The 25,305-nt window shown below is 38.8% G+C and overlaps 1 protein-coding gene across 1 annotated transcript in view; it reads right to left on the minus strand.

Annotated features, from left to right (window-relative positions):
- The window catches only part of TENM1 (teneurin transmembrane protein 1), an 840,514-nt gene that overhangs the window by 136,868 nt on the left and 678,341 nt on the right, over nt 1–25,305 (minus strand). The window contains exons 8-9 of the mRNA XM_050901608.1: nt 15,563–15,801; nt 3,049–3,201 (exon numbers count right to left, since the gene is read on the minus strand). Of these exons, the coding sequence (XP_050757565.1) occupies nt 3,049–3,201; nt 15,563–15,801 (392 nt within the window). The remainder of the gene's footprint in view (nt 1–3,048; nt 3,202–15,562; nt 15,802–25,305) is intronic.

Genomic DNA, 25,305 nt, shown 5'->3' on the forward strand with positions numbered 1-25,305 from the left:
GTAACATCAAAAATATATATTATCTACCACCTACTGAAAGTATGCAGTCACACCATTTCCACCTTTCAAACACTATTTTTTCAGACAACCACACAGCATGAAAAGGCTACTGTAAGAGCCACGTCTGAAGTGCATATTTTCACAGTCACTGAGCCACTGTGCCTTCTTTATAGAAAAAGAATTTAGCTGTTTCTATGCTTAATTGAACTAAGCAGGTATTTGGCCGTACAAAAAAGGCATCTGGAGATACACTATTCACAGACTATACTTGTATACTTCCTTGCTCTTTCTTGAAAAAGTCCCAAATAAGCTTTTAAAATTACAGCGCTGCAATACAAGTTCTGCTCTTGTTCTAAAAACATCTTTCTCGTTACAACATCTTCTTATGACAAAGTATCATTTAATTATCTATATTCAATTCCTTGTACAGCTCCTAATCTTGCCAACTGGTATTAATTCTTCCCTATTCTTTCTAAGCACACTTCCCTTGCAAGTCTGACACAGAAGATAGATTCCTAATCACAGGTTTCTCTTGTCTTCAAGAAAGTAAAACTCTGAACAGCGTGGTGCCAATTATCTTCTCAAGAAAGTACCCATATGCTGATTATTACTGATCCTGAAACAATCAATCTCCTTGTACTCCCCTGGTAAATACCAGCATCAATAGGATGTCTGAGTTTTTAATCACATTACACATATTAAAATGTTAACTCATAGCCGTGGGTCAGTGTGTTATAAAGTGACTTCTTAAAGAAATCTGACTTGCTGGTTTGTAAACTTGATTTTCATTAAAAGACTAGTTAAAATACAGGCTTTTAAAGTCTGGAAAAGCATTCTGTGCTGCTGCATTGAGTTGGGAAAGTGGGAGGTCACAATATCTAACAGTAGTTATTTATCCCTGTGAAATCACGTCAGAGGCTTCAAGTTTACACACAAAGTATCAACTTGCTGTGGTATCCTGCCGTAGTGAAAGGAGTTGCCTGTTTCCAAATCCTCCTTCCCAGCACATCTACATGGCAAATTTGTTATGAGCACTGGGAATAAAATTACTGATATATATTGCAAGCAATGGAAAGAAATAAAACCAGCAAAAATTAGCCACAGCCAGACTATGCATGTACTAATGCCTGGTACTAAGTCCACATGATTTTTCTTGTTTTCCCTAGTGTATACTCCTTGTTAGCATACACTCTGGATTACAGGCTACCCCCAAAAGGTGAAAGGGGACAAGTGGGACAACAGTCTAGCTATGTTCACGACTGACCTCTGAAACTGCTGGATAAGCCCTCAGTGAATTGGCTCTGCTATCACAGCCCTCTGTGCTTTAGTGTTGTGGGGGAACTGTGCAGCTACACAAGACATTGGGATAGCCTGGGGCAAGGCAGGTGGTTTGGTTTTTTACCTACTGCTTTGAGTCTCTATTGATTCACATATTTTTTTCTCCGTTTTCAAGCATCTAATTTTTAAGATTTTTGATGTTTTTCCTGCACATCCTCCTTTGGAAGCCAAATGTTTTGGAAGAGCTTTAATTAAATCTGTAATATATTGACAAAATGATTTAATAGAGTTGAGAAGAACTATTTGAAATATTTTCCATGGTGCACCAGGACAAAAATACAGAAGTGTATAAAACATTTACTGCAATTCACTACCAATTCATTCTAAGGGATGAAATAATGGATAACAACATCATTGTCTCCTTACATATATTTCTGTTGCTCATTTATCTAATATGATCTTTATCCAGTTGTGCCACATTGATTTGTAAGACTATTGATGTGAGATGTAATCTTCCTTCTGGAGGGACTGGTACAACAATGTCCCACCTTGTCTCATATTTACAGTCATAGATCTTACCTGGCATACACAAAATCACATCGCTGCTCTGCTCTAAAATTTGAAAGCTCTGGAAATCTCCTATCATTGCAGAGCTCTCAGTACAATTTTACCTTCCTCCTAACAACTGGAAAGACTAGGGTTCATATTCTACTCCCATTCACTTTTCTCTGATCTAATTTGATTTATCCACTTGTTCTGAGTATCATAAAAAGAAATGGGAGGGCCATCTGCTTTTCACAGTCAGAAAGCGTCACCATGGTGGTCAATGGGAAGCATGGGCCAGAGCTTGTAACTAATATTGAAGTAGATGATCTAACAACATTAAATGACAGGACTTGAGAGAAAGGAATTCCGCATCTCGGAGACAGTCCTGCTCTCTGTTTCACACTCCTGGCTGCACAGTCCACTCCTTTCCTATGCCAGCTCTGGCACTTTTCGGCCCCGTCAAAAGAGCTGGTTCAGCCACTTACATGGCAGAAGACTGTTCACATTTTTTAATGAAGCCATTTTCTGCTGCCACAGTGAACTGACGTGTCTTGCTCGTGCATAAGACAATCCCTGCAGTGGGCATGGGGATGCAGGGAGCCGCACAGGGAGAGAGCGGGGGCAGAGCAGGACCGTTCCCGGGGCAGCAGGGAGCTGCCAGACTGGCTCAGGCGTTTTGTGAAACCTCAGTAGATTCCTGCGAGCTGATTCACTATGACTGGTTAAGCCAGGATGTGACAGGATGCTGTATTTTAGCTTACGCCTTCAAGAACTGGATGCCTTTAAAAGCATTAAGATTTCTACCCTTCTGCATATTCTGACCTGTCAGTACAAAGTGTTTCACTTTGCCCAAGATTGACTTTGGCCTGCAAGACAGGCACAGCGTCAAGCCCTTTGCACAAATGGGAACAAGGCGACTACGGTCCAATCTCCCCTGTCTTCAGAGAGAAGCCAAACCCTCTAATCTCTCTTCTCTCACAAAAGAAGGGCGATTATTTTGCTATTGAACATTACCTTCCTAATGGCTTGGGCTTGTTGCTAATTTCAGTGAGAGTTCTGCTAAAGGAAACAATCTGGTCATGGGCTTTTCATACCTGTTTTAAAATTATACTAGAGATGATAGAACCTGAACTTAAAATACTGTCAAACTGTAGCAAATACAGAATCTGAACAGTAGTAATATTTAAATATTTGTAATCTGTCTGTCTTCTCATTCACACATACCTTTTTTTTCCGTTTTATCAGAAACTTTTCCTCCGATTGGTGAGTAAGTAGTATCCATGGATTCTGTTCCTTTATTTCCTTTGCTAACTCCATTTTCATATAGCTGCCCTTCAACAGGCTGTAGTTGCCAGGTTAAACCAAACAAGTGTACTGCTGCAAAAAAATGAAGACCAATTAATTGATGTCTAAGCTACAGCACCTTCAGTCAGACTAAGAAAGAATGCTATGACCCAGTTTCTGCAAAGTCAAGTATTACTTCGTTCTGTTAGTAATAAATCAGAATTTCAAGCAGTCTAATGAGCAATTTACTATTTTACCTTAAAACTCAATGTTTAATTAGTTTCCACACTTTCTTTTGGAGCTCAGCCAGGTCAGGGTGATGAATTTCTACAGCAATTAATGGAAATACTTGCAATTAAAAGGACAACAGTTGAATGAATTTAATATTGTGTGACAGATTCTAATGCTACATCAATGTTGTCCCTCAGCTTTCAATTGTCAAAGAGCTCAGAGTTTGTTGATTAAAGCACTGAGACCAAGCAAAACTTCTCACCTTTGCAACCCAGTTCTAAGTGAAACTGTGCCCACTGCATTCCCAAACCTTTTCATTTAGGTTAAACATTAGTAAAAACACTGACTCCATAGATTTACTCTAGAATTACACTGCAGATAAAAACCTGGCTCTAGATCTAGAATATATACAATTATTCTACAACACATATTAACAGAAATATAGTTGTTATTTATGTATGCACTGGGAAATCTAGTAAATTAATCTTTTTATGAAGTTATAAACTATCCTTATTACCATACATGGGGGCTGCCTACTCCACGTTGCCTGTGCAGCCACTCATTTTTTCTGCTTTCCTTTCTGTTGTTTCTGATCTGAGGCATCGAAGCATGGTAGGAGAAAGACAGCAACCGAGGATCTTATTTTAAGCATAATATGATAATACTGCAGTCATTCTAGACAATTACCTAGGTCTTACTGAGGAGGGCAAATTCTTCCAAGAAAGAGGCTGCCTTAGCATTGAAGTAACTCAGCAGGGAGGACTGATGACCCACTAAAATATGGATTGAGGATACCCCCCCGCAGAGGAGCAGAAATTGTCACATAAAGAGCAAAACCCGAGTAGCAGGCTCTTTAGCCACATGCAGCAATTTGCACTGAGTAGGATCTGCCCACAGTGGGAGCCTAAAAGGCAATATATTTGCTCTTCCTGAATCATAGAATGGTTTGGGTTGGAAGGGAGACCTTAAAGATCATCTAGTTCCAACCCCCCTGCCATGGGCAGGGACACCTTCCACTAGACCAGGTTGCTCAAAGCCCCATCCAACCTGGCCTTGAACACTTCCAGGGAGGGGGCATCCACAACCTCTCTGGGCAACCTGTTCCAGTGCCTCACCACCCTCACAGTGAAGAATTTCTTCCTTATATCTAATCTAAATCTACCCTCTTTCAGTTTAAAGCCATTACCCCTTGTCCTATCACTACATGCTCTTGTAAAAAGTCCCTCTCCGGCTTTCTTGTAGGCACCATTTAGGTACTGGAAGGAACAGTGTAGGAATCATGTAGGAACCTCAGAGACTCTCCGGAGAAGTAAGCATGATCTAGAATGGGTCTTGCATTTAGAAAGTACATTGTTTTCTTTTGCACTTGTACATACTTTAAGGAAATGTGTTGGGTTTGTGTAGCAGGGGAGGGGCTACAGGGGTGGCTCCTGTCAGAAGCTGCTGGAAGCTTCCCTGGCTCCAACCCAGACCTGCCTCTGGCCAAGGCCGAGCCAAGCAGTGACAGTGGTAGCGCCTCTGGGATAGCAGATTCAAGGAGGGGAAAAGACTGCTGAGGTAGAGTAAAAAGGGAGAGAGTAAAAAGGTGGAGGAAGAAATCGAAGAAGAGCTACAGTAAAAAGAGCAGGAGAGGAAGAAGAAGATGGAAGAAGAAAATGAGGAGCTACAGTGAGGAAAGCAGTGGGATGTGAGAGAGACAACCACGCAGACACCGAGGTCAGTGAAGAAGGAGAGGGAGGAGGTGCGCCGGAGCAGAGGTTCCCCTGCAGCCCGTGGTGAGACAGCAGGCTGTCCCCCTGCAGCCCATGGGGGTTAATGGCGGAGCAGAGATTCCCCTGCAGCCCGTGGAGGACCCCACGCCAGAGCAGGTGGCTGGGCCCGAAAAAGGCCGTGACTCTGTGGGAAAGCCCACGCTGGAGCAGTTCGTGGAGGACTGCAGTGCATAGAAAGGACTTGAGTTGGAGAAACTCATGGAAGGCTGACCCCCGTGAGAGGGACCCCACGCTGGAGCAGGGGAAGAGTGTGAGGAGTCCTCCTCCTGAGGAGGAAGCAGAGGCAGAGACAGCGTGTGATGAACTGACTGCAACCCCCATTCCCTGTCCCTCTGTGCTGCTGGGTGGGGAAGGAGGTAGAGGAATTGGGAGCAAAGCTGAGCCCGGGAAGAAGGGAGGGGTGGGGGGAAGGTGTGTTTTTAAGATATGGTTCTATTTCTCATTATCCTACTCTGATTTGGTTGTTAACAAATTAAATTGGTTTATTTTTCCCCAAAATCGAGTCTGTTTTGCCTGTGACGGTAATTGGTGAGTGATCCCTCCCTGTCCTTGTCTCAACCCACAAGCTTTTTGTCGTATTTTCTCCTCCCCATCCCGCCGGGGGGAGGAGTGAGCGAGCGGCTGCGTGGTGCTTTGTTGCTGGCTGGGCTTAAACCACGACAGGAAAAAATCGCGATACAAAGAGGAAACCTAGAGCCTATTATCCATTTTCTATGTGATTGCTCACAGGCCTCCCTTGCGTGCTGAAAAGTTAAATTATAAAGCAAAACGCCATGCCTTGAATGGGTTCCTGGCAAGGGCTTGCCAAAACTACCACAGGAATGCAAAGCTGCCAATCTACAATCATTAATTCCAGATCTGTGCACTCCTGGATCACCCAGCTGCAGATACATGATCCAAATCAAGCAAATGAGAGCATTTCTATCAAATTAGTGAGGTGACACTATTTGTGACACATTTATATTTTTTATATTGGCTTCAGGAGAAGACAGCCAAATTTACTGAATTCTCAAACCACTGCTTCACCATCAGATCTGGGCTCTGGAGACACACCACTGGACAGTAAATTCCCACTCCCCAGGAGAGATATTAGAAGCTTACTCCGGTGTTAGTGGTAAGATCTCAAGCCGGAGACTTGCCTGGATTACTTCATATTCTATGGACTTGAAATCGTCAAGGGACCATGCTAATGCTTTGAAAAGGGTCTTGCAGTCAGATCACACAGACCTAAGCTCTGATCTTTGACCTTATTAATGCAAGACAGATTACTTCTATGTACAGAAGGTACAACAAAAATCAACATGCCTTGACATCTCTAGAGCAGGCAGCTCTTGCTCCTGGCTTGAGCTTCTGGACATTACTCTTACTTAAAAAGTTAGTAACAACAAAAAGGAACAAAGTTCAATGGGACTGATAACTAATGAATGTACTTTTCATTTATACTAATGCAAATAATTATATCAGCACTTCAAACAGATCAACACTAGAAGCAAAACATAACTGCACACATCAATAAGCTTTTAGTGATTACAGAATCATGAATATAATCTAGTTGCTTTCTTGCACTATTTCCATTGTTGCTATTATTCATTTCCTAAGACAGCATTTCCACGTGCTGCAGAGGGTACGTCACAAAGCAAGGACTGAATACGTAATGCAGCTTTTTCCCCACTATGTGTCTTTTCCAGATTACATACACTATGCATTTTGTCATCCATTCGCATCAATTCGAATAGTTTGCTTGCTTTGTCTTCCTTCAGGCTGGGGAAGTGCTGCTGTTTTTATAGTTTGTGCCAAAGCTTGGCAAGCTAGCAAAACTATTTGTATGTATGTTTGACAGTCAGTTTCCTCCCTGAGAAACACCAACTGCACTGTAGAGATGATGGTCTCTGCCAGCCTTGGACTTCCAGTCTGTGGGAGATGACACAGGATACTGGTAGACCAGCTTCACATTAAACAATGTGCAAGATCGAGTGTTTGAATAACAAAGCACATTGCTATGAAAATAAGGTCTACTTGAATTAAACTGAATGACTTCTATCACTGCAGAAACCCGGTCACCTTGCGATCTTAAAATCAATCCGATTTTCATTACATTAGCTATAGCTCTTGAGAAATTACCTTCAGATCCAGGTATCACTATGGTAATAACCAGACCACATACACCACTAAAGTCATTAATTCTTAGAGAGACCTCTTTCAGAAGTTAACTACAGGGAATAATAAATGTTTATTTAGCAAACACAGAGCCTTACCTTGCCTCTTCATTTTCTGTGATACTTTTCTTTTACCTGGGGTATACATAATTCCTACAAAGCTTGTGTTTCCTACAACATATGTACATCATGTTTTAAATATACAGATATTTCACCAAATAAGATTAAATAAAACTTTCAAATCTCTCTCTCTCAAATCTCCTTAGAAATAAGTAGGCACGTACTGAATTTCATTAAAAAGCTGAAAAGAACTTCTCTGTTGAGTCATTCTCTCTCTGATTTTTCTAGTGGATTTCTGGCCTCTGCTTTTCCCTTTTTACACAAAGGGGCACAGAAAATGCTGTGGAATTCAACAGTGGGCCACAATGTCATTTCCCACAGCGTGAATCCATTTGTAAGATTCTCAGTTGTATTTCCCATGTGCAGTGCCCAGGTATAAGACCCTACTCCACAGACCTAGCAGAAGATGACACCATCACTCTGTCCAACTTAGGACCGGGCTGGGTAAAAAGGAGGGAGATTCACCTTCTGATGAAGGTCTCTGCCCTTTCCTCGAAGTTCAGCCTTCCAGACTGACATTTACACAAAAAGACCTTGACTGCAGTACTTCTGAGGGCTGGCTGCTGACTAACAGTACCAAACCCCATCATTATGACTAAAGATGTAGCTCAAGTTCTCACAGAACACACAAAACAGCCTTTGAAGTTTGACGACTACACTGGTATCACGGAAAAAGCAAAAGCTACTTTGGCTCTGCCTACCTGGCTCCAGAAAAATCCCGCAATCAGGTACCCTGTATTTTGCAGCACCTAAAATACCTCAGCTACTAGTGGGGTGTGTAAGGTCATTGGTGAACTGCTACAGTTTCAAGCAAAAACCAAGGACTACCAGGCAAGCGGAGATTAAACAGCTTGTTAGCAGCATCAGTATGCTTCACAATTGCAAAAGTCATACTTGAAGTTAGGAGGGGCTGTGGTGAGTCACCAGGAGCATCAGCCCGTAACATCCCCTCATCTGGCCCTAACTGAACCTCTCGTCTGAAAACTGGGTGCCAATATTCTCCCTGCTGGTAGCGACTGCGCTTCTTTACCTGGCATTCTTGAACTTCCAACTTGGTTTCTCTTCCATCCTACTGCAAAGCTCATCTGAAAAGATATTCTTTCTCAGCTTGCTTGAACCTCCAGTATATTACTCCCTCTATCATTACATCATTAGTTTGCTCTGTGTTATTTATGAGTTGCACTCTGCCACAAGCAGAGTTGTACATTGCTTTCACTGAGGTGATCTGGAGGCAGGAAAATATATCTGAAGGCAAAATTTGACCCTCTTTACATAACGTTTGGAGACAGAGCTTATACGATGGATGCCACCACACCTATATTTCATTTATATTCTATTAGATAGCCCTGTTTAATTCAAAGTTTCAGATAAAATTGTAACACAAAAGTGGACATACACTTTTTTTTTTATATCATGCATTATGGATGTTACTGCAGATGCTAAATTTGGAGAAGTCTGCAGTCAGCGGAGCTAAAGAGACTGGAGGATGGCACAGGATTATGGTGAAACTAAGCTTCTTCCTCAATCATCCTGCCCTGGCCAGGCTTGCATGGTGGAGCTGCTCAGGGTAACTTTAAATGACCTCTCTCTCTCATACAGATGATTCTACTCGTAGTACAGAGCTTTTCTTGGCTAATTTATTATGCTTCTTAGGTAAAAAATAATTATTAGGTATAAAACAGATCTCTTGCAGAAAAAGATAAATTAAAGGCCTATATCTTCTACCCTTCCCATAAATTTCCTTCATGGAACAAAGAGATGAAAAGCTAGTGTGACTTTATGCTGCCTAAGGGATTTTCTCTATCCAGAGGCAGGTTTTTGGTTGCTTCACATTACTGCTGTAAGCGAAACCAGTTGGGCCCTGTTCGGAACCAAAGCTTGGGCCTTTACCTCTGAAGTAAATGGCCAGATTGCTTATTTTGTTCAACATTTAAATAAAACAAACTGACACTTCCGGATAAATTAACTCCGTCTTTGCAATTCTGCGGCATACTCGAGTAAATATTCACAAATATACGAGCATTTTTTTCAGAACTCGCTTTGTAAACTGGATTAACCCACCATCTGCTACGAAGCCAATGATCTAATTTAATTTATTCTTATCTACCTTCTGTGTAAGCACAGCTTGTCAACTCCTGTGCTACATGTTTGGCAGAATATGAATAAGAGGCTTGGCTCCAGTGCAAAAGAGACTCTCAGTAGTGATGAGATGTCAAAAAAGTCCTGTGCAATAAGTACTTATCAACCTGCAAGACGAACTTCAGAGGACAAAAATCCTACAAATGTGAAGTCTCTCCAAATTGCTGACCTCCACTAAAGGCTTTTGTTTAGCTTTCTCTGCTGTTTCCTGTTATGTTACAAAATCTCAGTAGATCATCCCCCTGAAGCCTAGACTTTAGAAGAGCTGTAATAGAATGTGTATCAGCAGCTGACTATTCTTTCTGCACCTGCTCTGACCAAGTGCCAGAAAATTATTTATTTTCTAAAACTACTAGCAGGTTCTGCTTATAAAACTGGATTTCACTGTGGCGTGAAGCCACGGGTGCATCAGTGTCTCAGTTCCAGTAAAGGTGAAGCAATGTGAAAATACCTGCACACAAATAAGAGTCAGAATCAAAGTTCTGATCCTGACCTACAGAAGGGGTGTTCTTTTGTAAGCTCATTTTGTAAACAAAATGCTATGTCATTCTGCTCTAACCAAATTTGAAAATCTGAGACTGTTAATATTTGATTCAGTCTTCAGAATCTTTTTTGTTTTAAAATCCATATTGAAGTGGTAAGCTGTTTTGGACCATATACGGCCTTTCATGAAATAAGGATTTTTCCGTATATTTCTTATAGTCATCTTAACTCTCAAGCATTCTCCTCTTTCTCAAGCAGTCTTTTCTTTATACCTAACATATTTTTACACCTGAGAATAGAAATAACCCCTCCTCTCCTGCAATCCTCCTACTGGGATGTATAATAACTAGCCTGGTTTCATTCTTCATTACTGAGTCATACGTTAGACTTAGGAACAAACAAAGTCTAAGATCAGACAACAGTACAATGTTGTCAGGCTTTCTCCTCAGTGTACTTAAAGATTTGTGACAATATCAAGTTCATCGGTATGACCCAGGCTCAGAGAGAGCAGACACCACGATTTCCAGCTGTGAAACTGATGTACCTGTCTCAGTGAGAGCTATCCCACTAAGGAGCTCAACAACATTTCAGAGTTGCACATCTGCATCACAGCTTTTACGTATACCTGAAGCATTTAGCAATGTTTACTATACCGTGATATTCTTCAGTGTAAAATCAGCACATTTTCCCCTTGAGCCTTCTCTGCATAATTTCTAGTTCTCAGAGTTAGGGATTTCTATTTTTCCTACTGTTTTATACTGTATAAAGCTATGCAACCAATATTATAAATCTATGCACTGAGATACATACGTCCTTAAAATTTGGCCTGGCCTTTCCCAATGTTGAAACCATCACTCCTCTACCTTCTACACCGTGTGAAAAATGACAGGTCACAATGGCAGACAGCAGAGAGGTTTTAATTTCCTCACCCTCCATATGAATATAATTTAAGACCCAACACCCACCTCCAGTGCATACTCATAAATAGTGATAATATCATGAAGGATAGGGACAACTTCGTATTCATACTTGAGAATTCATTTGTATATAAAATAGTCATTTTGTAGTCAGGGATGGTTAAATCTAAGAACATGGGATGCAATTTTCAGAGGCACTGAACATTTGCATCTCCTGCAGAAATCAATAGGAACCGTACGAGTTCAGCACCTTTGATCAATAGGACCAGTGATTTGCAAGTCCAAATCAGCTGCTGATAAAATGGTAAGGTATCATGGAAGAAAAATCCTACTTACTAATGGGCTAAAAATAACTGACTAGATGAGCAGCCACATCAGCCATTGTATTGTACTTAAAGAAAATGGCGTGGTGCTGAAAAATTACAGAAAAAATATTATATTTCTTATTCTCTCTCTTGCATTTGCCTTGTTTATTCTTAAATTTTCGGTCAAATTTCTTCTTTAATTGCTGATGGCTTCTTAGGTTTTTCTTACAATGAGATTAAAAAAAGAGAATATTTACTATACCATTCCACAATGGTAGCCTATTTTATACTCTTTATAGCAACACAGACCAACAGACGAACAGAGAGACACAACTATTGACTGCATTGAATCAAACAGGTATGTTCTTGTCTTTCATGTGCTAATTTGGAAGCTACGTTATAGCCTTTGGACATCAGTATATAACACAGTGTCTGCTAGTCCTCATCTTACTTACCAGATAAAATAAACTATTTTGAAAGTATTATAGAAATTTCAGTTTTCTTTTCCATACTTCCCTTTTGCAAGGTGCCATCTCTGTAAATATCTGAGCCTAGACTGGTGACATGGATACAGTTCAGTCCTTTCAAACACCTTATGCCAGAGAATATACATCAACACATAGCCAGGGATTTATCCGTTTCTGTTTTACAACCAAAAATAGAAAAACTTTAAGGTAACTGGATTTCAGTAATTTTCCCTCAGGATTTTTTTTTTTTTTAAATTGGAGCATTCATTTGCATAGATCTTTAAAACACACACAGCTGGTATGCCCTCCAGACACAGCGAGTGCTAGCAGGCAGATTTTGCCCATTTCACGTTGCTGTCTGAAGAGCAGATAACTTGTTTTCCCTAGTCAGCCTTTCACTCCACGGGCAATTTCACTCTGCCTCAACCGAAGGCTCTGCCCACTTCCCACAGCCCTGGCCAGGCTCTCAGGAACCGCTGGTGAAGCTGCTGCAGCCCCTGACGCACCGATGACGGGCACCAACATCACCTCCCCGGTGGGTGTCCCAATTGCTCACCTGCCTTACTGCCCTCTTTGTGGGCAAATTCAAGCAATTGGGTCCCAGGTTGCCATAAAGGCATTACAGTTCTCAACATATATGAAAGTACGGAACAAAAATAAAAATACGTAATGCCTTTATTCGATAGAAAATAATTCAACACATTTACAGTGTGGAGACCAAACATGTACTTTATAAAATGATGTTTTTCTGGAGTAACTACTATGACTTTAGAACCTATTCACAGAAATTACTCCTGTTGAAGTGAAAATATGTGTTTTACTTGATAAACTAAATATTATGACTAAAGATTTTCAATAAATCAGCTGTTACACAACCGTTTACAGGGTTCTGTAATTTCCTTACTGTCCATATAATAGTCGAATTTATTTCAGAAAGGACCAAATAATAAACATGGTGATTATAGGCCAAAAGTGGAAACATGGAGAAAAAATATTTTTTTTAACTGACTAGTAGTTCAAAGGAGAGAAAATACAGAAGTATGTCTTCTCAAGTAAAAGCTTCTCTATTGAGTCTCACTGATAATAGGGAAAGGCTGAAAAATAAAAGGACAAAAACATTTTGCTACTTTACCTTTTGATTGAAAAGAAATCACAGCTTAGAGCACTCTGGCACAGGTCTCAGTTCGTTACAAATATAAGAGCTGCTTGTAAATTTTTGATCTGGAATAAGCTTTGGGTTTCCAAGACTTTGGGAACATTTTGACTTGAGGCTGAGATTTGGGCCTATTTTTGACAGTAACATGTAGCTCATGCATCTAACAGCAGTACAAGATATTTGAGAAAGCACATTTAAGTTATTAGATAAGAGGAAGAAAAAGGTTAATATTAAATTTTGATCTACATTCATTTGGTCCTAAATTGCTGGTTATTGTAAGTTAATGTAGACTATGCCATAAAATACAACTATAAAGACAATTTTGCCTTTACAAAGTCTCCCTTATTCTTACAGTAACAACCACTGAGCTGATGCCAGGTTAAGTTTGATCCTGAAATTAAAATGAGTTTTGTTTTGCAATTTGGGCCCAAGTGTGTAGTCATTGCTCAGACATAACTCCCTCTGACTTGAAGAAAACCTGCCTGGAGTGAGGACTGAGGGACCTGAATCATGGTGAGCAAAGAGAAAATACTTGAGGGAGTGAATTTTAACTTCAGAGTGTTACATACAGTCTGATTTTGTATATTCAACTACTCTTATTTCAAACATGCCCATTTAAATTTTTGACATGAAAAGATATGCAAATATGAAACCCTACAGAGCAAGTGAACTTTGAAAATAGTTTATATGCTATTATTCATACCTGACAACAGGGAAAGAACTAAAGTACCTGACTCATAAGAACAGACCATGAACTTATTTAAATATTTAACCAACCAGAAATGGGCAGCATGAATATTAATTTGGAATAAGCTAACTAATACCACCTGAATCTGCAGGAAAGCTTATGCAACTGAAAAATTTCTGGGGCAAACAAGAGCAAATAATGGCATCTTGGAAAATTTTCTGAATTAGAATTCCTGGTTCAGAGACTTATATTTTGTTATAGAAAACATAACTAGAAATACTAATAATTTATAAAATACAAAGACATCTTCATTCTACCTAGTTCTGCCCAACTAAAGAAAATACGTTACACCTTTATGTTGCCAGGTTAAGATAAACACAGACACGTCTACGGGAAATTCATGCAGAGCTTTTTAATTCATAGTGACACGGAGCGCTTACAGCCTTCTCACGCTGATGACATGCAGCAGTATATCTCTAGAAAGTAAAAAAATTTTCAGTGGCAGACTGAAATCTAAGCAGGGATGAAACAGGCAGTGCTTCATCCAGATAAAATCTAAATGGTGTGGGTGGGATATATCTGTCGCAAACAGACGAGGCTGCAAAAATTATACAGCCAGTCCTAACCGAGGGCATATGCTCACCAGCTGTTATGTAAATCTGCAATTAATGTAGCTTACTAGATCCTCAGGTGCTTTCAAATAATCATACACCAGAAATGATCAAATCTGCTTTCCCATATGCATTAGATGAGGATGTTAGAAAAAATCCTGCCTGATGAGCATCTCACTGACAGTAACCAGAACTTTGTCACTATGGAACAAAAAAACCCAGCGGAAAACAAAAATGACTGAAATTGTAATAATTTTCACTAGGAAGACATTTATTCAGAGAATACAGAAAAGCAGTGGCCACTTATCACTTTGGAGGTATCTGTACTTGTGTCTCTGTACAAGTTTTACCAAGTACAAACCACTCTTTCAGGCAAACCCAGAGTTATCCCCATTTAAGCTATAAGATGTTGGGGATACTCTGGCTTCTGCCCACCTGTGAACTGGCAACTAAATCAACAAACCAAGAGTGCGTGTGAGAAAGTGCGTCACACAAGCAAAAGTTAATTAGATTTCCCTATGTTTAGAGAAGCCACAGTTGCATTCTAAGATTCTACATAATGAATGTTTCGTAGTATTTTCAATTTAGATTGAAAAACCAATGCGATAATTAAAGTTCAGCCAAAATGTCATACAGCAAGTCACAAAGACTTGCTCTCCCATGTACGATTGTAATCACATTGACTCCAAGCCCACCTCCAATATATCTGTCTTCCCACAAAAAGGAAGGCATTTCTAGCTACTCTGATAAATCCTACCAATCTATCGTGATAACAAAATTGCAGTTAGGTACTTACAAAGATGAGTTTGAAATTAAGTAACTGCACTTCAATCTATGTAACGTTTTTCTGAAACATAAATTTGATAAAGGGACAGCAAAATACATCTTAGAAAGCATGGTGTCAAATACTACATATTTTTAGAGCTAGCTGTCATTGTAGCCAATGATAGAAGAAGAGGAAAAATGAAAGATTTAAATTGCGATCAGACTGAAGAAATGAAATAAAGGTAGCAAGGCAAAATAACATTAAGCATTATCAGTCTTTTCCGAATAATTCTTTAACAGCAACGATGTTGTAAGGCTTAATATGAAAATCAAATGTTTAATTTAAGAAAAATATCACAGCAATTAAAATCAGTAGGAGTCCTCTGCTAGTATAAACTTGTCATCTTGAATAATATTTCTTTCTCTATTAGGCAGTATCAAGGTTAACAGAGTAGAAAGTTAATGAGAATTCCACGTTGTATTCAACCTCTGGCCAACCTAGCATTTTGTTCGCCAGCATTTACAAAGCACCCAATGGCAAACATTATTAGTAAAACATGATTTGTATTAGTGTAAAAGCAAGCAAGACAACAGAACAGAAAAGGTAAAGAATAATTCAGCATAGAAAAGAAAGAGAGGCTTACCGATAACATAGGCTAGCAACAACGCCAGGGTAACTGTAATAGCAGTAGCACTCAAAGCAGTGCACTTCCAGTTGCAACACCTGTAAGGTTTGTTAAAAGTGAAGGCAGGTCTGGAAAAGGTACTTCTAGGAAGAGGCCTAGGAGGTGGAGAGTAAACAGTATTGGATGTTAAAGGATAGTTCTGACTGGCTGCGCTGAAGATAGCTGAAGACCCAGATCCATGTTTAAATAGGAAATGCCTACGAAAAGAAGACAAAGAACCATGTTGTAAAAACCACTTTGTGATTTAAGAAGTGAAAGGAACTATACAAGCACTGTATGATAAATACTGCATATATCCACAGAACATATCAAAGGACAGGAAAGCGTGTATTTGAATACCCTCTATACTGGAAGTTTTTCAACCACACCGTAAGATTTCCAGCAATTTTTTAGTGAAACAATATAATGTAAATGAATTCTAAACTATCCTCCCAGTGGTTCAGAGTAATGCTGAGGAAAGGTTATTTCTCAGTACAGTACCTGGGGGTCCTGCAAGATGAGCAGCCCCTATGTGCCTTGTTACACGGGCGTGCCTGAGACATGGGAATTTGTTGCCAGCAGCACCCACTCTGTCCACAAACACACAACTGGGTTTATCTCACCAAGAGTACAAAAAAAGTGCAGAAGCCACTACCACTCTGAATAAGCCACCACCACTCTGAATATTTATTTTTACTATGGATTCTCTCCAGAATGTAGGAAATAACAAAAAAGAAAGCTGACTACTTAGTGGAAAATCTACAAGGATAACCCATTTTGAAGGAATGTAGTTACTGTATAGGTGAGTACAATTTCTTTAGTATTCTTAATTGAGCTATTTTGAGAGCAGTTTTTCTTCAAATGCTTTTGCCTACTGTGGTAATTCTCAAACATACTAAGAGTGAATTCATTTGGAGACCTATTTCAGCATATTTTGGAGGACTGACTGCCTTCAAGAAAAAACAGCAAAGACCTACATTAGCACAAAAAATAAGGAACAGAAACGTGCCTTGCAGAACGGGCTCTGGTGCAGAAATATAGAGTGGTTGTCTATAGGAAGATGGATGGTTTTCAGGACTGGCAAGTGCTCTCCAAGAGAATTTGGGAAAGGATATTTGATTTTAAACAATAACTTACTGTGCTACGTGCTCAGAAATTGTGGCAAAAAAGGACATATTCAAGGCTGACCATACCAACCACATATTCTTTTGGAAACACCAACTTTCTTTGGACCTTCCTTCCTTTGTTTTATGTCAGTGAGCAAGCTTCTTCAGTGCATTCTTTTCTGACAGGCGCACATCTAAATCTCATGCCATAGCATGCACCCAAAGAAGTTTAGAGCATCTCGGTGTTTCTCTGTCTCAAGCCATGCGGTCTGAGCTGAGAAAGCAAGTGAAGGGGCACCGGTACTACACAGCTTGCAAGAACAAGGACTGCCTTGGCCACAGGGCTGCCACTGGCCTTACTCAACTTCCGTTGAGTACCCCGACTCAGGAAGGCTTTTCCTAGAGAAGAGCATTCAATGCTCCCGAGCTTGCCAGCTCTTTGCTTTGGGAGCCAGACACTGACGTGAAGTAATGACCCACTTGCAGTTCAGGTGCTTTGAACTGTGCCCCATTCATACAAGCTCCCAGCTGAGTAAGAGCATCCGAGTAAGAGCATGTGACTGTTGCTGCCGTTGGTTCCTATACAACCCATTTCTCTGTTCTTCCATCAGCTGACAGCTATGCAAGTGCTCTGCAGCCCCCAGGCAAGCACCACCATGCCGCTTGTGCTGGGAGTGCAAGTTGCCCTCAGTTGTTTCTGCCAAAATTGAAGGAGGATCTTGCATTTAGAATCATGTAGCACTATGATGCCTGCAAGCCAAAAGCCACAGACACACTTCACAGCTGAAGTTAACTGGCCAATGTTGACATGGTCCAGAACCTTCCCAATGACAAATGTACCTTTACACCTTCAGCCAGGCACAAGACAAGTTTTTGAATACATATATGGATCAATCAATCCATGCTGGTAGAATTTCTTTGATGGATTCACAGCAGGATGTACACAGGATCAAACACTCAAAAGTATGAAACATGATTATACTGTGACATTTAACTTTAAGAATATTGTAAATACATGTTCCTGAAAAGGTAATTGCTAAAATGGTGTAATGAGTATGATATTATGTATTTCCATTATAAGATTTTAAAAGAAAGGTTACAGTTCTCAAAATGCCAGATTACAGAAAATAAAAAGGTATTACAGAGCAGTTTTATCTTTTAAGGGGCCTTTTATTCAGGCAGTTACATAAAAAAGAAGGTAAATGAGAATACTGGCTAGCTTGCATTACAGATTACAGTGCCTACATATCAGGAGTCTTTTGACAAACCACGAGAATGAAGTTTTTGTGTTGCGTATGTTGAGTACTAGTTATTCCTGCTTCATAGTTATTACCCACATAAACAGCACTCAGACAAAAAAAGGACAAGTGAATCTGAGTACAGCATCCTGGCATTGTATTAGACAACACCTTCCAGTTTTCTTTCCGACTGACTTTCACAGTTGTAGACACATACATTAAATAGATGGCAATGCTCTGAACATGGTTATGTTACCTGTAACTATTTTAGTTCAAAAATTCAAACCCCAAATATAGTAAAAATAATAAATTCAAATGAAGTAACGTAACTGTCTACAGGACTATATAAATCTGCTTCCTTCATATCAGGCCATGAGAATACAGTTGGTCACTTTGGCTTCAATGCTTCGTTGTTGCACATGAAGGCTTTTGCAAGTACGTGAAGCCTTGCTTTTCAGTCAGCAGTTAGCAAGATACATAGTCACTTAACTTTCGTTAGGAAAGAACGTCACAGCAAAATTCCTACTGCTATTCAAGGAAGCAGAGGCAGAATCACCATATAAAAAAAGAAATGCGTTATTATATATAAGCATATACATATATAAAGTATGTATACATATATACATATATACACACAAATTTTATATAAACAGTCAATAGTTCTTTACTTGCTTTACATTTTCAAGACATAATGACAAAAACCTACTTATTTGATAATTTCTCATTTAAATTTTGTGGAAATTACAGCAAAATGGTGTGATATTGGCAGTATTGATTGTCCTTTATGGTGCATAGCTCAAAGATTTCAGAGGTAAAGGGAAGGAAATGCTGAACTGAAAGTTATTATTAAGGCTCTAACAGCCTTGCAATCAATAGCCAGGAATAATTTCATCCTCTTGCACAGGGATTTATAAATGTGGCTTCATAGCCTGATGGTAAAATGCTAGTGTGCAGAGGGATTTCTTTATTAGCAGAAGAGTGCACAGAAGCTGGATCCAGCTCACACCCTTTTAGACAGATGACTCCATTCACACAGAGGAGAATTTACATAGCTCTAACTTCTTGTAATAAAACTGAGATTCTGAGGCAATGCTACACTGAAACAGAGCTACCAGTGAAATAATGTTGAGAAAATGTTAAAAATCACAATTGTTTATGCCTTCCATTTTTGGGAGAGTATATCGAGTACCCAAAGACATTTCTATAGAATTTGAAAAACACCGGTGGCACAAAGACAAATTTCCAAAGCTAGACTGCGACTATGTTCTCATAAACTCAGACGACTCATCTGTCTGAGCACACCACTGTTCCCAAAGGACATTAGGACACGCTAAACTGTTGCTATCAATTCTATAAAATCAGGTGCTCTCTCTAAAGAGCAAAATAATAAAAATTGCAGTTCAAAAGTTTAGATGTGACTGCAGCCTGGTGTGTGCTTTAATATTCGATCTAAGAGAAAAGCTAAGGCTTTTTTTCTTTCTTTCTTTTCTCAAGAAAAATCAGAGAATTTATAAGGATGATTGATAAGACCACTTGTTCCAAGTGGGGAAATTCTGAATGTTCACAAAAACGTCAAACACGTCCATAAAGAAGATGATAATATTCTCTTAAAAAGAGAAATACAGGACATAATCTGTAAGGCATTTGTTTATGAAAGAAAAGTCACTTAATATTATTACACTGATAATTCCAATACATAAATAAATACTAAAGGCTCAGTAATAATTTCACATATAAAAGAGGCAGTTGGAAAACATCCCCTCTTTAAGGTAACCACGTCTGTTTCCCTGTCTATCCATTTGTTCATCTCTACAAATGTAAAACTTTCGAACTTTGAATCCTCTCAAGCAAAGTTAACTGGAAGAAAAAGATCCTACCAGACTCATAAAAATCAGGGTGGGGGGGTGGGTGGAGGAGTGGGGCATAACCAAAACCCCCAAACCTCCCCAAAACCCCAACAAAACGAGCAAAAGCCCCAGTGAGCTCCTACTTCTAAATTCAGCTCTTTGGCTTCTCTAAGCCCCTCTAGCCACCCATCCAGCATGGCACACGGTGGCTAATGAAGCCGAATACATGCCGGCTGATCAATAGCTAGGTCTAAACCTGCTACACTGACATGCTCAGTAAAGAGATAAGGACTGAGGGAAGGGAGCTATTGGGGAGTTCAGGTGACAGAATGCATGAAATCAGACCTCTTAGTCCTGCTGATCACTGAATAGCTTGCTTTCTGTAAAGAAGCAGTTTCATGAGGCTCATCTATGCGCTCTTGTTCAGCCTCAAGAGCAATGGCGTATAACTCCAAGAGTGCAGTTCATACAAAAATGATGAATACTCAGCTAGGAGAAGGTTAGAGAACAGGAGTTCATTTCTTTCTTTACACCATTCTCTATTAGGACGTTTTGTTATGTACTTTTGGCTTCTTATCTGGAATGGTAATTTAAGTCTCATAAAAGCTACACATGAAGCAACATCCCAACTGAATTCATGTGGCAGTAATGTAATACTATTACAGAAACCAGATTAACCCCACACAGAATTCCTTAATTAAATTCTGAGAAAATATTTTTATATCCCAGTACTGTAGTAATGTCCCTCAACTCTGCCAAGGGCTTGATATCACTTCTGTAAGTTCTATGCATTTACCCTGTGCCTAGCATCTGTAGGCCTAGAAGTCCACCTTCGTGTGTACCTATAACATGTTTTCCTTCCGTTTCCATTAAAAACTACAAGTTTGTAAGAGGAAAAAATGAAGAACAAAAGCAGATTTGAAAGTGAAGCACCGGGTGAGTCAGTAGAAACACAAATCTTGCAACACCTTGGCCAAAAAAATAGTCTGCATTTCTCCTGGATAAACCAAGTAGGAACACATTTGTACTTGTATGTGTTTCACATTCAAGAAATAGTTACCTAAAGTGTTAGAAATTGCTGCATAGCTATGTGATAGGAAAACTAAGAAGTCTTCAGTTTGATCATTTAAATTTTCCAATTTCTTTTCAACTAAATTCTATAACTGCATATTATATATAACTGTATATCTATACCAATGTTTAAGTAGGCAATTGAAGTAATTGTTTTAGATGTCAACAGAAGTGCAAAGGGAATTTTTAAGAGGCATAGAAGCTGCAACATAAGAAGGATTCTGATTTTTGGCATAACCATAAAATACAGAAAGACAGTAGCCAAAAGGGATTTGGAACTGATACAGTTGCCCACCTACTTTGGCAAACATCAACCACGAGCCCATTGTTACCTGACCCTTTTAACTCACTTAATATTTCCTGTGACAGTGGGAAGAAGCAGAAATTTGCTCTTTCCTGATTTGCTATCCATCCTATTCTGTACCCTAAGTGGGAGGGAAAAAAAAAGGAAACTTCTAAACCTAGATAATAATCAGAATATAGACCTCTGTTTATAAATCTCACATATGGTACTCAGCAAACTATATAGTATAAAAACAAGACAGCTATTCTAAGGTAAGTATATAGTACAAAACCAAGACACCTACTTGACAACAAAGATATATGCACTATACCCTCATCTTGAAAACTGTATGTGAATATAAGACATAACTTATAATTATAGATAGAATCTGACCTATAGTTTTATCTGCCTTGTTTTACCATTTTGTGTACAAGAACTGTAGGAACAAGAATGCTCATGGGTGAAAGAAGAGGGGAATGGTCATGAAAACTATTTATCTGATTTATTTTATCATTCTAGTTTTACATGTATAATTGAAATACATTTGAAACCCCCTAGAGAGTTGTCTTTGGAAATAGAACCGCTTTGGTAAAATTTCTTCTTTGAGCTGGACTTGCCTTTTGAATCATTCACATAGATTTGCTTCCCTTTATTCACCCATGTTTTCTTTACATAGTGTTTGAAAACTTAGCCCTGTGACCCTGGATGTGAAAGGATGTAAAAAGAATCTGTATCCTTTACTTTTCGCTTCAGTACAGAACAACAGTGACATGATGCTGACTCACTTGTCCGTTGTTGCTGTGGGCAAGCTAAGCCTGTTAACCAGGTGACGAAACTTTCAAGTTCCTGGCAGAAATCTGGGACAATAATTATATAAATATAGGACAGTGCCAAAATCAATCAAGAACAGCTTCTAAAATGGCACAGTCGTCCAAAATACAACTGTCTTCTGGTTTCATTGGCTATTTAGTGGGGGAAAAAAAAAAAAGAGAAAACAAAAACTACCACACTGGGGACATAAATTACTCATGTACAGACCAGTATGGGTTTTATTATTATGATACATGGTGACACTACTACATTAATCCAGTAGTTTTCAAAAATGCTCTTCTGTGGCTTAGAACTTTCCTTTAGCACTACAACTCTAATAACAGCTGAATAAAACTGATCAACGCACACAGAGATTTGTGGGATAAGGAAAGAATAAGCTGGTGGTTTGCTCTGATTTTTTTTTCCCCAATAAATTTTAAATTTTTGATGTGGAAAATGAGAACAATAGTACTTACAATAATATTTACAAAAGTTATATAAAGAATAGTACGTGATATTCGCAGAGTAGTTTGAAACCATGAATCAAAAAGGATAAATATATCAATATTGTAATTTTGTTGCTTATATTCTGTGGTTAGAAGCATGACTTAAAACAAAGAAAGGAATGAGATAACTGAAGTAGAAGTAGTTGCCCCACAGTTCTCTTTGCCATGATTTTCCTCCTGTGGGTATTCATGCATATTCTAACTGACTTCTATTACTAGCACTTGAGTCTACTTCCAAATACCTACACTCACATCCATATGGTCTAAAGCCAAGCTGTCTAGCTACTGTGACAAATAACACAAATTTTACTTGACAAGAGGTGTATCACATTAACTATGTGAATACTATCTAGTCTTCCAAAAGAGATTTCCTAGAAGCAGCAATCCAGGGGATAGATATACATTTCCGGGCAATAACATTACACATACATATGTGATTTTCTTTGGAATGAAAAGATAGAATCTTTTGCATATCTCTGACCCTTTCTCACAGTCTCTGTTTTCCAAATCAGCCTAGACCATTTGTATTAACCTGTAATTATCTTTCTCTTTCAAAATTTATATTCAGTCTGTTTCTGGTTTTGTAAATGAAAACACTGTGTTTCATAGAAAGCTAACAGGCTGCTTGCTTATTGGTGGCCATAAAATAACAACATATCTTTACTTTTAGTTATAATTTTATATACTATTCCATTATTCAAAATAATGAGCAAATAGTATCTGCAGCGTGATTGTTCAAGTTACTATATTGAGCCTGCATAAAAAAACTTTACACATACAAATACTATCCCACTGTTCCGGGGAAGCCCACACTAGAGCTTCTCCCAAAGAAAAAATACAGTAGACTATACGAACAATTTAAATCGCCTTATTGTCCTTAGTGACTGGATCTCTTATTATTCAAAAGAAGGACCCTCAAGTGCCACTGTAGCTGACAAGAAAATTGTACTTCATTGTAGCTGACAAATGTTTATATTTTTATTTCCATAAAAAGATGCATTCATTCTTGCATTATTAAATTTAGGATCATATTTACAGCTTTTATTTTAAGTTCATGGTTGCATTTACAGTTTTCAATTTATCTTTTACAATTCAGAAGTCTTAAATATTTTTAGATCTTTTCTGCTGTGCAGTGGAAACACATGGGACTTGGACTGAATTTAAAACCCTTGCCATGTGTCTGTTTTTCATATGGTCAGCCCCTCTATAGGTTAGATTTATTGTTTAATTAGGTAGAAAATGACAAAATACAAGTGAAATGTCATAAAAGCAAATCTTGACCAACATGATTTGAAGGAAAGATCATGAACGAAGCCCTCCCCTGCATTTATTCTTGGAATAACCACAAGTCCGGTCATTTAACTCAGGAGTAGGCTCCATTCGCAAACAAGTTCCTAATGAATTGCACTGCTCAAATAGCAATTGTCTCCCTGCTCGGTGGTTTATGATCATTAACACCTGCATGCCTTGGGAGCTGTAAAAGCCATTCTGTTTGCTATGGAAACCTTGAACTGGGAAAAAGGCAGGCACAAAAGTGCTTTCTGTATCTCCGCACTGGGGACAAGATTCACAAGATGCTCAAATGAAGAGACTAAGGAGGAAGAATAAGCCTTTCAAGAGCTCACACTGAACCATGTGAGTGTGTATTTATATATGCATTTTTCTTTAATTATTTCTGCTTTTAGCACTACTCCAGCTTCAACAGAAAATGAATAGGTACAGGTTTCTGTGATTTGAAAGGCTATCAATGTACTTTTTGAAGAGCACAAATACTTACAAGCTTGAAAGAACAAGGGAAAACCATAGCACAGAATAAATTTCTTGATAAGTGATAGTTGTCAAGATCTCCTCTATACTAAACAGAATTATAACCAAGATGATATTTTTAGGAAAATCCAGATAGTCTTAAATATGCACCTTAAATAACTACGTAATACAGAAAGGAATGAGCCCATCTATATGATGAGCTGAATAAACTCCTTGAACTCCAAAACTCTCAAAGTTTTTAAGTTTTCAGAGCCATAATCAAACTTTAGGGCTCTGAAATATTGCTGAATACTAACTAAAAATCATAACTGCCTTGAACCCCAAATACTTCTCTTATTATTCTAGTACTTCAAAGTTTTATATAAATTAATGATAATTGAATCTCAGGTTCATGGTCTGGTACCTCACTGTCCCCTTAGAGGAGCTATTTCCATGGTGATAAGGTTGCTTAAATTAAGCTGTCTTTTTCCACAGTCCTTGGCTCATTGCCAGTGCAGTGAAGGGAGATTTCAGTCCATTCAGCACAGCATTAACCTTACTGCCAACACTCCTAAATGGGTTAGAGGAACTAGAAAGAAATTTGATTTAAGAAAGGAAGGAACAAGCAAATATGTAAAATACTGAAGCACAAACCAGGACTAAATAACTCACTTTGAAACCAAATCAAAATTAGGTAAGTTTTGGTATCTAGACAGAAAACTTAAAAATTCTAATGCTTGGGTAAGCTAAATGCAAAACTTTACTCAAAATAAGCGTGTCCGATGGTTTCTCCACGAGGGAACTGTAACAGACTATAGGGAGGATCAGAAAAAATGTCAGGTGAAAATCCCTATTTAACATCTAGTTTTTTCTTCTTATTTGGGAATTTGACTGAAGTGGGAAAATAAATATCAAACACCAGAAAAAAAACCCACAAAAAAAGCAAGATATGGAAACAAATACTGAGTCAACTAACAGGGCACGGAGAAAATGAAAAACACTCCTTTGAATTGTCAGGGTTTAATACATACTCCATAAAAAGTAGTAAGCTATGTTCAGATGGGGCTGTCAGAGATAATGACAATGTATTACACCGTAAATCGTAAGATTTGAAA

The sequence above is a fragment of the Gymnogyps californianus genome, chromosome 9 (assembly GCF_018139145.2).
Source record: "Gymnogyps californianus isolate 813 chromosome 9, ASM1813914v2, whole genome shotgun sequence".
Lineage (NCBI taxonomy): Eukaryota > Metazoa > Chordata > Aves > Accipitriformes > Cathartidae > Gymnogyps > Gymnogyps californianus.